General features: G+C 38.6%; 1 protein-coding gene and 1 long non-coding RNA gene across 3 annotated transcripts in view; both read left to right on the forward strand.

Moving 5' to 3' along the window:
• drd2a (dopamine receptor D2a) overlaps window positions 1–9,397 on the forward strand; it is a 34,044-nt gene extending 24,647 nt beyond the window's left edge. For both annotated transcript variants that reach the window (XM_018681264.2, XM_018681265.2), the window contains 5 exons: window positions 3,184–3,320; window positions 5,338–5,546; window positions 6,629–6,715; window positions 7,032–7,419; window positions 8,071–9,397. In XM_018681264.2, coding sequence (XP_018536780.1) covers window positions 3,184–3,320; window positions 5,338–5,546; window positions 6,629–6,715; window positions 7,032–7,419; window positions 8,071–8,267 — 1,018 coding nt within the window. In that variant the 3' untranslated portion in view covers window positions 8,268–9,397. The remainder of the gene's footprint in view (window positions 1–3,183; window positions 3,321–5,337; window positions 5,547–6,628; window positions 6,716–7,031; window positions 7,420–8,070) is intronic.
• Window positions 9,398–16,275: 6,878 nt separating this feature from the next.
• LOC108886409 (uncharacterized) overlaps window positions 16,276–16,560 on the forward strand; it is a 37,059-nt gene continuing 36,774 nt past the window's right edge. The window contains exon 1 of the long non-coding RNA XR_007808947.1: window positions 16,276–16,502. This is a non-coding gene — a long non-coding RNA (uncharacterized LOC108886409). The remainder of the gene's footprint in view (window positions 16,503–16,560) is intronic.

Below are 16,560 nucleotides of genomic sequence, written 5' to 3' on the forward strand. Positions count from 1 at the left end.
AATATACTTACTGCAAGAATACACAACATCACTGTTCACCCTCAATGGAAACAAAAGTCTGACAGTGGAAAATGTTTTTTACTTTAAACCCACAATTTCCAATTTGTTTTGACATTTGGGGACAGTGGGAACAATTGGTCTATCTGTAGTTTGGTGCTGGACTGATAATTATAGAAGACATCACAAAAGTGGGCAAATCACAGGAAAAACTTCACTATGAAAGCAGCTAAAGAGTCGTGTGGGCTAGAAAATCATAACAGTGTGCTGAAAGATGCAGAAATGCAGAACTCCAGGGCTGAGGGAATCTGTCTTGTGGCCCTATCGATTATTATCATCCTTCCCCACTTGTTTTTCAGGTTTTTCCTGAAAGCAGCTTTAAATAAATACACAAATAAAGTCCAATTTAAAGCACCAGTGTCTGGCAGTAGAAGATGTTATCTTCCTAGATTCATTAATGCCTCGTTCAAACATAAATTCAGTTATTTAGATATGTAAGTGGCATGATAACTGAATGATTAATAACACAATAATCACAGACAGCTGAAGGAAGCTGAGTTGCACTGGAAAGCTGTTCATCTATAAGGCTTTTGAAGTGTGAGCTTTCTGTATTAAAACCTGTTAGAAGTGATCATGAAAGGTTGACAACTAGAATATGTATTGAAAGTGTGAGAGCTCAGTATATTGTGAATGAAGCACTGGCAGATAATTCTGAATAATACAGAGAACATAACATCTCCCATATTTTATAGAATTCTGTCATGTTTCATTTTATATGATTTTCTGCATGGGTGCATTTTCATCTTAAACCAATATGCAGAATAAATATTCACAATGGTCACACATGTACACGGTTTCATCTCTTATTGGAATGATTGAATTAGAATATAAATGTCTTTCATATGTGGAAAAAACGTATTAGTCTGAAGTCTGAAATAATCTGATGATAGATCATTGTTTGTGTGTTTGTGAAATGAATGTTACAGGCATGCTTAAGAGGAATAGCATCCAAATTTACATTTAGATGTTATTTATATGACTTGTGCCTGCATGCTGTGCAATTTAAGAATCACAGATGAATGTGTTTCCTTTTATCACTTTAGCAGCTCCTGTCATCATTGTAATATTTACATCAAAGGATTGGTCAGTCTGTGTGCAAATGCAAGTCAATATTCAGAGAATATGCATATACCAGCATCAATAATTTACTTTTAGAATTTTGTGACCAAAGGCTGGAAAAGAGGTTAATTACCTAATCTATTGTTAAAAGGATTAATATATTATTAGCATTTGGAGTTGGGGTGCCCGCCAACAATGGCCAATCAAATCATCTAGCAAAAGACTAATGGATCTAAGACAAAACTCTTGTGTAGGAGGTGATATGAATATACACATGCCAAATATGATTTAACAGAACTCCAATTGTGTTGCCAAAAGGCAGATGTTTTTTTTTTTCACTTTTATTTGGACAGGACAGTGGAGATAAGACAGGAAACAGGGAGAGAGAGCAGGGGAATGACATGCAATAAAGGTCCGGCTGAGCCGGGAGTCAGCTGCTTAGGGCACATGAGCCCATGTGGTACGCGCCCCAACCATTCAGCTACGGGGGCGCCCCCTAAAAAGGCAGATGGTTTTTAAGTAGAATCAGAGGACACTACCATACCACAATGCTTTCAGTGAGTCATAATGCAGACTAAAACTTTTTAAAGGACAATGATGTCAGAGAAGTTTAGCTTCAACTTTAGTGACATAGCAAGGCAAAAATATTTTCTGTATATTGTATATGTATAAGTACTTATACTTACTTAAGTATATACTTATACTGCATGGATAATTACATAAACTCCAGCTCATCAACATGACATAAATATGATTATGTTAATCCTGCAAGAATGGGTTTGAAGAATTAAAAACTGCAGATGTGACACCCATATCATTCGTGAGACTGAGATTTACCCATGTGAAAGAGTACACCTTCATACTACTATTTAGGTGACATTACTATACAATTAACAATCACATAGTTTTTTCCCACTTGGGGGAAGCAAAAACAAGTTGTGAATGCAAAATTAATGTAGCATCACCTTTTAGGTTGTTTGTTAACTTGTTAGTTGTTCATTTACACATCCAGCAGTCATGGAGCAAAAGTCACTCTCATTTGGGGCTAGTTGCTTAAGCTCATGCTTGGCAGGTAGTCTACTGTGATCTACTGTGGGATTATAGATTTTTCACTGAAAACAGCTGCTTGCTGCAGCCAAAAACGATGCTATACAAGCAGAAAGAATTAGCAAAAACCGTAAAGTTATTGATCGATGGCTAAAGAATGAGCTAAAAGTAATTAATTTTTGTTGCAACTTTATCTGCATCAGCTACCTCTGCTGCACCACTCTAGGTGCAGAGGGGTCAGTTTCCAGCCCCAAAACTGAGATACAGGTGCAGGTGGACAACGTTTTTCTTGCTCCCCGTGAAACTGGTTATCTTCTGTGCTTGCATCAGTGCTGGGGGCCAATTTGTTTCACCCAAGACTGTGGTACCCTGTGTTGCAGTGGGTGTGTGTGGCACAAGCTATGGCAACATACATGGAGTAATACAATTACCTTAGGTTTAATCAGATTTCCTTTTTGTGTTTTCATAAAGAAACCCATTCACAATTGTCTCTTAAAAGCCTTACTCACTTGGCTTTATTTCTAAAATCTTTGAAACCAAATTACACAGAAATCAATGTATGTGACATTGTAAAAAGCTGTGCATTTCCTGGTGATTACAGGAGGTTCATTAAGGTCTAATAAGGTCAACCAGTGTAGCAAGGTTGAATGATAAGTTCTTTCCTGTGAGACACTGGGGGGAAAAACACTGTATCGTACAGAACCTCATCTTCATGTAAACTGCAGCCCACAGCACATAGCTGTTTCCAGAGGGCCAGTCCACCATCAAACAGGATCTGATCCAAGATGACAGGCAACATTTCTTGCTTAACCAACTTGTAGGTTCCATGTTCTTGGTCCTCTTTTAAGCAAAATCTTCCTCTGATGAAGAAATAGAACTGGAAACAGAAAGGGGATACATTTAGCCGTAGATCATTAATTTTTTGTTGAATTTGTCATATTTTCCCCAATGTTTTGCAGAGAGGTGTTATGTTTTCATACATTCTAAATGAAGCACCTATTTTTTCTTCACCCCTCACAGTTACACAGCGGTTGCAATGCCAATGCTGTACAACACTCGCTACAGTTCCAGGAGACGGGTAACAGTAATGATCTCTGTAGTGTGGGTGCTGTCTTTCGCCATATCATGTCCCCTGTTGTTCGGCCTGAATAACACAGGTAAGAGAGATCACAATACACATCTCCTCTACTGTCTTTAAAACAGACAAACATGTTTTTTCATGGTATATGACTAAATTGGTCTAACAATAGTGGTGTTGTACTGTATTATTCATGGGTGCATTCACTGCACAGTACAGTATGTACATTGTGGATACAGAATGTCAATGTCAGTGCACATTTGCAGTTACTACAGAGGTGAAGACATGCATTTTGCATAGACTTTCCCATGCCAGTAACCAGTTACTTCATAATTACATATAACTACATTTAGTGAGTCTTAGGCCCTCAGGCTGCTTTTTGCACAGAACAAGGGCTTTAACAAAGGATTACAGTTAAACCGGGTTCCGATTAAAGGCTTTGTGGAGGTGCCGACTTGTTGCTGACCAGCTCCTGTGGCTTGCATCCTGTCACTTTGAAGCTCCACTCATCCTTTTGAGTGCCTTGATGTAATGTCAAGTCTGCCGGGACTCAGACATTTGGATCTGTGAGCCTCTCAACCGCTTTCAAGTGGCTGCAGATGTAGCTAGCGTAAGCTGCAGGGAGAATGAAAGCAGAAATCTCAGCAGCAGGAACCAGTGAAACACAAGCAACCAAGATTTGTTTTTAAGTTATAGCTAAGCTATTTCTACCTGTGAGACTGAAAGCTTGTTGAGCAGTGAAGTTTGTCGGTGGTACCTATAGTGAACACAGATCATGAAAACTGCAGATTTGTGTAGTTAATGAACTGCAATCTATAGAGTGCTTTTACCCAAAGCACTGCACTGTATAATGTGCCTCTCATTCACCCACGCACACAAACTCAGGCACGCACTCACAGTCACAAGTTTAAGTGCATGCCAATGTGAGGGCATACTTTTTGCATAGGGGTTGTGTCCCTACTGTTTGATGCAATTAATATGGCGGTGGGTGTGCCAGAGTTTTGCTGTCATAGTTACACTAACAAACATGCAGTATTCCAGCAATTTAGTATAACTTCCATAAAGCTGGGGGGTCTGGCCAGGGACAGATTAAAGAAATAATGGTCAAGACTGACCAGCAGAGTCTGAGATGTCCTGACTTTTGGTCTCTAGTAGGGTCAAGTTTCAAAGACAGTGGATTCTACATATCCCGTGATGTCCACTTCTGGTCACACCTCCAGTTTGTAATGCAGGCTTTTGGTTAAAAATTACCAGAAGTAGTCCTCCTGACGGGTAAACTGATTTTCCCATGTAAAATATAGGTGCCCCTTTAATGGACCACTCTCTACCTCTTGAGCCACAGTCATCCTAAGCATGAAGATAACAAGTTGTTAACATTAATTACACAACTGTGACACTAACTGTGACACCCACAGTATATCCACAATGACTCAGCTGTTATATGAGCCTGCTCAGCAACAACTGTCTCCTAAGCTGTCTTTAGGGTCTGTTTATTTAGTCTGTTTTGGATCTGAGTCCAAGAGCTGTACAGACGAGGACAGCTCTGTCCAAAGATCTGTCATCTTAGTGTGTGCTCTGGTTTGCAAGGAGTTTAAAAAGTCAGTGATGTAGCTTCAGGCAAATTTGGCTCACTTTATACTCAGTAAATCAGTAAAATCTAAAATTAACAAGTAGTAAGTAGCAGATTCTAAAACTGGGTTTATATGATCTCTACATTTGGCACCAGATAGAAGCCCTGTGGCAGCATTCTGGATAAACCACAATATAAGGGAGCTCAGAGAGACGTAGGTAGGAATAAAAGGATTGGGAGGGGGAGAAAGAAAATTGTGTGAATGACCTCCAAGTCAGGAGAGTGAAGGAATGGTAAGATTTTTAGATGAATTTTCAATAGATTAAAATCAAAGCACAAATCCTTGGTTCTTAGCTGCAAGTTCAAGCCAAACTAAGTTTCCAGTTTTACTGTAGAAAGTTCCAAGAGTCACAGTGACAAAAACACAGCAAAACTGCACAAAAAATTAATTAATAAATAAATAAATTTGGATGGAACATTACACTCAGTCTTCAGGCTTTTATTCACTCCGTGCTTATCTCCACAGCTACTCGTGATGAGTCTCTCTGTGTGATTGCCAATCCAGCCTTTGTGGTATACTCTTCCATCGTGTCCTTCTATGTTCCCTTCATCATCACTCTGCTGGTTTATGTGCAAATTTATGTGGTCCTGAGGAAGCGCAGGAAACGCGTGAACACGAAACCAAAGCAGCGTGTCTCTCAGGCTGCTGAACCTGATGTGGCCATTTCGCTGAAGGTGAGCTGCTATAGCAAAATGGCTCCTGTTTACAGCTCACACCTTTATGGCTTTTATTTGGATTTTGACTTACACCTTTATAAAACCAGAAATCTTTATCTTTTCTGAATATTTTAGACTCATGTCTTTTTCAATTAAAAAAGATTTTCTCAAACCAATCATACTTGATGGTTTTATTGACAGGCATTGTATTACATAACAACATGCTTTAAAGGGAAGACAAGAAAACGATTATTTTTCTGGGTTAAAAAAAGCAATGGATAACATTCAAGACAAACGATGGTAAGGGCAAGGCTCAGTTATACCTAAGGCATTTTAATACCTTTTAATGCCTTATGTGTATGTCAAATATGCTAGAACTGGTTCCATCCCATACAATCTTAATGTCAGTCAAGTATAATCATAATGTTACATTTACTGATACTTTTCAGTGTCAAAAGCCACCACGCAACACTAGGTATGATGGCCCTCAAATGACCTTTTGCTTTTCTGGCTATCGATTTTACTGACATAGTGAAACTCAGTGGGCTGCGCACAGGAAGCCAAGTAATGTTCTTGATCCAGTGCACCACATTACTCATGTTCATGCATGGCTTTGCTCTTTCTGTGTATATGTGTGTATATAATAGACTGAGTTCAGGGAAAAATTATAACAGACAGGGGAGCTTACAGGGCAGTCATCCATTACGATACAACTTAATCATGTGTGAAATCATTATATGGAAGCATATTGGCAGATTTTGTATATGATTATTATTAATCATTATGGAGTGAAAAAAAACCCTTTTTAATTAAGTTTCACTAAAGTGTTGGCTGAGTTTGTTTCGTCTTTCTGAAATAATCTCAGCCCACTTATTTTTTTAAACTGTCAGGTTAATTGACCTACAGCTGCGGTTGAAGCTGCAGATCCGATTCTTGCTAAACAGCCTTTCTGTATGAGAAACGTGTCTGAAATGCGTGTCTGTACTGTGGCCTCATTTGACCCAGTAGGCAGTGGGACCTGTTCTTAGACAGCCCTTTCGTCAGTTTTGCTTTGACATTGTACCCTCTCCTTTGCCTGACACAGCTGTTTTCAGTTTCAGGATAAGTGCACTCATCCAGAGGATGTGAGGTTATGCACCATGATAGTTAAATCTAATGGGAGTTTTCCTGTCAACAAGAAGAAAGTGGTGTGTGATCTTTTTTGTTATTTTGTTTATGGCTCTTATTTTATTTTCTAAAAAGTTTAATTGTTGGAAACATATTTGCTTTGCCCATAAAAGATTTAGTGAGGTGTCACCTTGAAGTTTTCTTCCATTTCTTAGAGAAAATACGGCTTGAAAAGGCACCTTTGTGCTTCAGCAAATCTAAATTAAAGACTGAAAATGTGATAATTGGTTAAATATTTTTCATCCATTACTTTAAATGTCACTCATTTGTGCAATAACCTAAATGAAAAATGACTATCTGAATACATGTTTTTCTGCTCGTTCTGACCTTGCTCAGATTTTCATCAAAGATGTAGTCAATGAGGGGGAAGATCTGGAGCTGGACGAGATGAACAACAGCGGCAGCAGCCAAAAACAGAAGCAGCAGCCACAATGTGCTCTCGGAGACACTCCGGCCACGAGCCATCAGCAACTGATGCCCAACAAGGCTAATGCTAGCCCCACCTCCACACCTCCCACACCCCCTGAGGGGGGCCAGAAAGCAGAAAAGAATGGAGATCCTACCAAGGAGGCTCTGGGGGATCCAGCACCTGTTGTGGCCAAAGCCTTCCAGACCCAGGCCTTACCTAATGGCAAGACTCAGACCTCTGTGAAAACCATGAGCAAGAGGAAGTTCTCCCAGCAGAAGGAGAAGAAGGCCACTCAGATGTTAGCCATAGTTCTTGGTAAGTTGGTCTGCTTGCTACTGATTTTGTTTGTTTGTTTGTTTGTTTGTTTGTTTGTTTGTTTGTTTGTTTGTTTGGGGATGGGGGGTGGGGGTATCATGTTTTTTATTTCCCATTCAGTATAAATAAGTCATGATCAGTTACACTGAAGATAAGTTACATCAAATGCTGTTTTTTGCAAGTATACACATCAAAGTGAAACTGACACTGTGAAATGAGACATTTCCATAACCAAATAACTATGTGTTTGTTTATCATAGCATGCAGTGATCACAGCATCAAAACAGCAGGGGATTCAAACTCATCAAGGCCAAATATGTATATGTCTTATAATTTAATGCAAACATAGATTAATCTTATATGTACAATTTAAAAAACAGTTTTTCTTTTGTATAAGTTCCCAGCCATCCTTAGGTCCTTGGCTGCCCCGCATGTATTTTTATTTCTATCTCAAATGTTTTGGTATGACCTAAAACAGTACTTGAAAACAAGTCAGGCACTGATGCAACAAAAGGAAATCATTCTGTAACTTGAGTGTAACTCCTCCGTATGTCACCCATATTTGGGTGTTTAATATAAGAGTTTCCTTCTTTGCCACTTTGCCCTCTCTGTCTTTTTCTAATATTTCCATTTTTTCTCATATCTCCTCAGGTGTATTCATCATATGTTGGCTGCCGTTTTTCATTACGCACATCTTGAACACCCACTGCACAAAATGCAAGGTTCCTGCTGAGATGTATAATGCTTTCACTTGGCTGGGCTACGTGAATAGTGCTGTAAATCCCATCATATACACCACCTTTAATGTCGAGTTCAGAAAGGCGTTCATTAAGATCTTGCACTGCTAAACTGCAACATCATTTGTCTCATCAGACTGAGGGAGGAGTGATGGATAAAAGCATCTCTTCCGGCAAATACCTCATCCTGCTAAGGAAAACGCACCACGGGGGTGGAAAACAGCGATCTGCTTTTTAAAGTTATGGAGCTGAGTGACTGAAAAAATTGACAGTGTCTTACCTAAAGACATGTTGGCTCTATATGTGAATTGTTTGTGGACTCCAAATCACTGAATGTAAAACAAGAAATGTCTGTAACAATAACTTGTTTCATGGAGAAAAAGAAAAATGTATCATTGTTCTCTAAAATCATTGTACTTGTCACATAAGGAGCCATCTGTGTATACCACACACATTCAAGTTGCAAACTGCTATTTATTGTGTGTATGTTTTGATGATGGAAATTTTCCGCAAATCTTATAGATATCAAGTCAGTGTTCATTGCAGTGTTAAAACTGATATGTGAGCTCTTAATTTTAAAACCTATCACTGATTGGAATGTGTGTTCAAGACAGAGACAATTTACTTGCTGTATAATGTGGCAATGCCAATATCCACATATTTGCAATTTTATAAATTGAAAAATATATTACCACTATTATTATTAATATTCTAATTATTATTTGCTGTACATAGTTTTTCTTAACACATTAACTGTGATTATATGCCTGCAATGGAAATGTGATGCATGCTACACTGCTCCTCTACTTGACCTCTCATGAAATGTATGTTTAACAAAAAAATTACAAAAGATGTCCAATAAATGAAGTAATGAGACACTGTAAAGTGCCACATGAATATTAGTGTTTGCTGTGTGCATACAGAGGACCCAGACACCCATATTTGGCTTGTCATTATTCAGCAGCCTCTCTCTTATTCCCAGAATTTGTCTGGAGTTGAGTAATTTTGTTTACTGGAAGTAACTGACCTAATGACCTGTATGTGGACTTTGCAGCTTCCAGGTATTATCCTGTGGACATGCACAACCCCGTAAGCAACTCCCCAGAGTTGTAAGAATGAGGTGAACTTGGAAAAACTAAAGTAAGAGTTACAGCTACACATCTGTGTGTATTGTTTTGGGCAACAAAGTCTGCATTATTTTTGGTTCAACAATAAAGATTATTATTATCAACAAAGTGTTTGATGAATATCAGCCACAAAGTACTGGAGGTCAAGTGAAATCACAATATTCAAATTCTGTGAAACAGTAGGCAAAAGACATGCACATCTTGCTACTTCCCAAAGACTTGCAAAACAGTACAATACTCTCTTTGGAAAATATTCAACTTGAGCCCAGATTGGTTCCTCATGAGACAGAGAGGTATCAAACAGACTCAGGTGTGTGTCATTAGATGAATAATCTCAGTCCCTCCCATGGGAAGTGTGATGTATGCTCTGATTTTCACATAACAAGTAGGAGAAGAGGATTCTAATCTGAATATAATTTTGCATTAACACCTAGTTTGGTAAATTATATCTTGGAAGCTCATGCTGTCTAAATCAACCTTGTCTGAAGCAATAGGTGTGTATGACTTTATTCATTCGATTGTTCTTTAAGTGTTTTTGTCTGCATATATATATATATATATGTGTGTGTGTGTGTGTGTGTGTGTAATGTTTTGATTTGTTTCTGTGATGCTATTTTATATATGTTGTTTTTGTGATAAATTTCCCATGTACACAGTGCTAGTTTGCATAGTACTACTTAAATTTTATTAAGTCTGGCTTCGAAACATGCACTGGTCTTGTGGCTGTTGCAAAACCCAATGGAGGGACTCTGCACTTTTTTCAATGGCACACTCCATAGTCAGTTTGTTACATATGTGCCTGATGAAGAACCAGTTTGGGCTCAAAATGTTGTACTTTTTCTAGATGTAATTAAATTAAATTCTTATAAATAAAGCAGTATAATTGATTTTTAAACCCAAAATCTTTTTCGCAGGTTGTAAGAGGATTACATATGACTGAGTAGTACAATATGATATGATTTTTACACAGAGACAACACTTAACTTAGCATAAACACTTAAAATGGGGGAAACAGAAGAGACAGGCTCTGTTCAAAGGAAAAAAACTGAAATTTCACCTTCTAGTACCTCTAACACTCCCTATTTAACAAATTGTATCTCACCTTTTTCGGGTGTATAAAAAATCAAAGCGCAAAAACAGTTACAGTTTTACAGGGGGTTATGTGTCACATTGTTTCTTGGCCATGAAAAAAGATATAGCACACTAATTTGTGGGTTTTAGAGTTGCTGGCAGGCAGGACTTTGTTACCATTTTTTATTGATGAAGAAACCCTAACCCTAAGGATTTACTCTGTAGCGGTTGCACTTCACTGGTGCACCATACCAGCAAGAAACAATGTATAGGGAATACAGACAAATGCAGCTCAAAAACTTCTAATCTCTTTTCATTACAATTTTTCTTCATGGTAAGACAATAGAATCAGTGTGCGGGGTATTTTGTCAGTTTCACTGAGTCCCTTCAGGCAATGACTGACTGATGTATCTGGTGACACAGCTTAATGGACTTACACTATCTCTGAAGACATTTGGATTGTGTTTGCCCTCTAGCAAACATATCAGAGTAAAGCTGTTGTGGAAGAGCCAAGACACAGGTTTTTTAAATGACAAAAAAAGAAAAACAATCATTTCTATTAACACAGCCAAAGAAATCTAATCTTATGTCTCATATTTCACTATAGGTATCTCTATAGTGAAATCGGGAGGTAAAAAACATACTTATGTGTAAAAAGCATGTTGTATTGTGCTTGTACAATTCAGTCACATGTTACCCTCTTACAGCCTGGTTAAGTGTATTTTTTATTGGCATATATCCAAATATGATCCATGTGTATTTTTTCAGCTATATATGGATCTTCCATAGTCCTGTCTGACACATGTATATATGGTATTCCCATAATAAAATCCCTTGGGGGAATTCCCTACTCAAACAGATTGGACTAGCACCAATCATGTCTGACACATTCTCTGTGTTGGCACCATTCCTGTCTTCATAATAGCTACTGAATCATTTTAATTAGCAGCTGTACATGTTAACATTTTGTAATTACTATTATTTATGAATTCTGTTCATTTTCAGGCTTGTCAGTTAAAAATAAAAAAACAATTTTACAGTCCATATATAAAGCTAGAATATAGCATTAAAGCGCTCAGCCCTTTTGGTGGTCCTTGTTATTTCTATCTTTTAAATCCCTGTTTTCAATTATTGGTGCTTGTGTTGAGTATTTAAAGAATTAACACATGGTCACATGTATCTGAATTTAGTATCAGTGAAAAATTCACTGGAGATTTAACACCAGAATTGCATCTGAATTCATGCATAATTAAGAGCTCGTTAGTGTAAAAACAGTGAATGCAAGACTCACTTGCTGTAATCCACACTGACAAACACAGGCACACAGACAAAGACACACTGCCACACATATGTAAGTATGTTAAGTGGTTATTCCTGTCAGCACAAAAAAGCTTAAATTCTAATGCAGTGTTTTTGCACTCCATCCTTTTGTGTCAGTCTATAAACAGCTATTGTTCTGATCCCTCTTTTATCGTTGTTTCTGCAGGGCAGCACCATGTCTCTGATTGAATTTCTGATTACATCAGGGGAAATATCTGAATGCTGGCCAGCCTGCCCCCAGTGTCACCTGTTCTGCAGCCCCCCAGGACTCCAATTCAAGCATCACTGATATACTGAAGGTCCATTTTACTTTAGTGCTCCTGATAACACAGGTACACACTCCGAAACCAACACATCCATACATCCTCTCTAGACCCCGTCAATCTTCCGCCTGTCTCTTAAAAGCGCATCTGAAATGACACATGACCAAGCATTGGTACTCATTGGTGATTTATGATGTTACACACCATATCACTGATTCTGCTGTGAGGAATATCAAATACAATGTCAATAACAAAGCAGGTAACCTTGGCTGTCAGCTGTGCCTGAAGGGAGATGGAACACAGAATCTCTGCAGTGAGATTTCCTTATGTCTGTCTTCTCCTTCTCTCCCTCCTTTAATCTGCAGGGGGTGTTTTCCCTCATCATCTCTGCACAGTCTCTGGCTAGACTGAACTCAGTGACAGGCATGTCCAAAAATAGTCCCAGAGGTTGAAGAAGGAGAGTTTAGACAGAGGTGGGGGTTGTGTGTACTGCATGTTCAAGCAGTAAATTAACTGAACCATGATAGCTTTCCTGAATTATTAAAATCTTCTTCTTCTTCTACCTTGGCACTGAGTCCTTAGGTGTGATTACTGCTGGACCATCAACCAGCAGCATTTATTCTCTGTTCAGGCCCTGAAGGCCACATGCTCAGCAAGACAAAGTGACACAATATGGTAATACCATTTATAGAAATTGCTAGTTACCCACAAAAGTCAAGAGAGTCGCAAACACCATTGTTCTCCCTGCTCATGAGACACAAAGAGGAAATGTAAAAGAGGCTGCCTCATTGTCTGCTTCCTGAAGGGTATGTGGTAATTATAAGTCCTTAATTACGTCGAGGTTCTGTAAAATTCATGTTTGCTTAAATTGTTCAATTGTCAATTATTTTAGTTACTTAAAAATCATTTTGTGTATATGGTTTGTAAAAATACCACTGATTTGTTGATATATGTCTGTTCCTAGTACAGTCTTCACAAGGGAAAATATATTTCTGTATATTTCATAAGGAGTTTCCTCGGGGGGGGGTGGAATAGTAGCACACTGGCTAGCACTGTCACCTCAGAACCCCCATTATGCGAGTCCACTGAGCAATAGACTAAGGTAGGCTAAGCATTATAATAATATTTGGTGTTCCTCTTTTCTTGTTTTGTGAAGGATTAATTGAAAGTGTTATGTCTTACTGTGACAGAATCAAATAACAATCCATTATTTATGTTAGCATTCAGCTGCTCCAAGTCAAAGCCTGCCACCAAGATGCCATTACTATGATTTTTATTCACACCACTACAAGAGGTCAGAAGTGGCCATTAGTGTTGGTATGGGAACTTGAGCTGCAGGACTTTCTGTGGATCTATTACCTATGTTAATGTAGCTCAGTATTACCAGTGTTACAGTATGAATTATTTACTGTTACACTGTGTTGCTATTAGTGAAGCACTCACACTAATTGTCAAGGAACTGATATGGCATTTGAAGAAGGCCCCATTGAAGCACAGCCGGCCCTATTTTCTTATCATCATTCAGGCTCCAATGAGACACTCACAATGCTTGGAGCAGCTCTTATCATGACCTTTTTTGAAATATGTGTTTGTTGAGGCAGCTATTCAACAGCTTGAGAACCCCTCCAGGATATCAGCAATTATTAAATCATTGCATTCATTTGGATGTTGAATGAAATGCCTGTTAAAAGTGTGAATATTCTCCACCTTATCACTGCTCTTGACTAGGGCCATTATTGCCTCGAATGTAGCATCAACCTCATGAATCTCACACATGCTCATTTTTTTAGTATCTCCACTAAAGTGATGATGGATGTAAGAGAGTTTTAGAAGGTTGAAAAAGATGAAACAACTAACAGCTTTGGAGCCTGGGAGCTTTTTTCGTAATAATATCCATCTAATAACTGTTAATACTGAATCTTGTTTTCCAGTGGCAGAGATGAGATGTGAATAGCTCTGAGGAATATTAAAGGAAAAGGAAAATGTATCATGTAATCTAAATTATCTGGATCCAAATTCAATACAATTGTCAAATAATAAACCATATTTAAGCTTACTGTCATAATTACTATTATAATTAAAAACAATTTAGATGTAGATTTAAATCTGCATTAAACATTTCCTGCTTGATGGAATGTGTATTTTCCACATCATTCATATAATGCTGCAAGCTGTTCATTGAGATAAATGGTAATCACTATGATGAACCTGTTCATCTGCATTCACATCTTTAGAAGAGGTGAATTAATGCCAATCATGACGCCATTAGGGAGGAAGCATTCAGTCCCTCTTACACAGTGGCACCAAGCAAATCATTTGCATGGTGAAAGCAAGTTAAAAGTGTCAAACAAGAACACAGTAAAGCTTCAAAATGTGGAAGTTGTTTAATCTCAAAGTGTGCCTGGGGCGGGGGGGGGGGTTTGTAAGACAAGAACAGTGTTGCAGTAGATACAATTTGATCGATTGGATATGCTCCACGTCTTGTTTCGTCTCTGATTCTGCAAACTTGGGTTGATATGCATGACAGCACGATGTTGAAAGCAAATGACTGAAATGAAGCTCAGTGAGCTGAGCTTTTCAACTCATCTTCCAGCCCCTCCCTTGTCTCTCTAACCAGCTGATTCCACCTGACTCTCCTCTGCTTTAGTCGAGGTCTATGAAGATGGGCCAGAGCCATTTGTAATCATTTATCCCTCTAGGGCAGAGTATCAATCTAAATCTTAACACAATCTTTCAAATCAGAAGCTCTGGGTTGGTATAGGAGCAGTGGGGGATGTTGTTAATTGTACTGGGAGTGAAAGTGAGAGATTGGAGAGCACTCTTGGTGAAGATAGTCATAATCACATTCTTGGTGAGATGAACCCTTCCTCTCTCTCTGTCTCCACTTTAGCCGTGTTTAAAGTCTTCCACTCTCTGCTTTTGCACACCGCTCTCCTTTCCTCTCTTCACTCGCCTGTGCAATCAGAGTCAGGGGAGCACTGGAGAGCTGCACCTGACCTACAGAACCAGAAAGACATCAGTTTTCTTTCTTTCCTTCAGTTTTCTCTGCTTTTGTAAGTTAGTTGTTAAATTTTCCCAGCAGAACTGCAGCTACCTTTGAGCACACTGAAGTCATGTCCTTGGAATTTTTAATGTGGATTTCTTTACTCTGTAAATAAATTGAAATTAACTATGACTCCTAGGATGCTATAAGCATTTGGCAGATTAAAATGTTGACCTGAATATGGTGGTAGATGAGGAATCAGGGGATCACCAAAATTTTTATTATTCATCCTCTGGGGATCTTGAATTTCGCTACAAAATATCATGACAATCCATCCATCCTGTCCATTAGTTGTATCTCACCAAAACGTGCATCAGGGTAAAGGTAATGATGTCTTATTGATTCACTGATCACAAATTACGATATGTAAAACAGATGCAGATTAATCAGAGAGAGAGCTTAAAGCTTTGCTACGCTGATTAGGCCGCAATATTTTGTGCAATCTGCAGATTTCAATATGGTAACTACATTTAAAAAGGCAGTTTCAGGGCTCAAAACATCCTTGTGACTGCTGCTGGGAGGAAAAAGCTGTGTCTTCTGAGGGTCCTTACACAAAGTTTGACAACCTTTGCTCTATTGTCAGCTATCGACCCAGGAGACCAAATCGACATCCTTGCGTCTGAGGCATCACAGATACTGCTTGACAGTCATTAAGAGTGTGTGATTTTTCAAGACATAACTGTCACCTAGTCATGTGTGTAAGTGACATCCTGATACACGAGAAAAGAGGGAGAAAAATAGAGAGATTAATCACTAGTATGTGACTGATTCTATGAGAATGGTTTAGAAATGTTTTTCCTAGAAAGAAAAGGTCCTGGAAATATATTATATTTATAACCATCATTATAAATATTAGAAATATTGAGGAAAGGTTTGTAAATGAATTATATCTGCAAAGGCACATCTGCTCAGTGTTTCTAATAAAAGCTTTTAGGCTTTTTCCAGCAGTCTCACCTTAATCTAGAATTGTATTGAATGTATTGATTCATTTTCTGACTAGATCCTGGCTGGCATGAAGGAGTGTGAAGGGGGTTATAACAGATAACCTATTCTCATTTCATATTTCCAGCCTTGCTGCAAAGAATATCAAGGGTATTTCAGTGGCTGCTTTTGAGTGAGGATTCTGGCCCATTTTTGTAGGATATTTCAAAAGTGCAACATTTGACCTTTCAGGGATTATAGATGATGGTAACATAAGGGGCCAGTCTGAACTCAGCTAAAAAGGACATCATGTGCCATTATGAGTTTAGTTTATTGCAGGTGAAGGGGTAGCCATTGGGGAGGTGACAGCCTCAAACGACCAAAACACCGCCTGCTTTGTGCAATGGAGCTGAAAATACCACTGTACGACTACTGGACAGCTTTAACAACAAATACAAACAGGCTTCCGTACGTTTTCATGACTCTCCACCTGTCGTGGGACTGCCATCTCTGAAGTCAGCTAACTGCTAACCGTGGTGCTAAAAGAAGATGGCAAACAGGTGCGGTAGCATTGTCCGGTGCCTCTCCTGAAACTTCAGCGGTGAGTAAACGCTTACATTTCAAAAGTTAAACATTGTGTTTGCCTCAGACATCCGTAA

The sequence above is a fragment of the Lates calcarifer genome, linkage group LG21 (genome assembly GCF_001640805.2).
Source record: "Lates calcarifer isolate ASB-BC8 linkage group LG21, TLL_Latcal_v3, whole genome shotgun sequence".
Lineage (NCBI taxonomy): Eukaryota > Metazoa > Chordata > Actinopteri > Centropomidae > Lates > Lates calcarifer.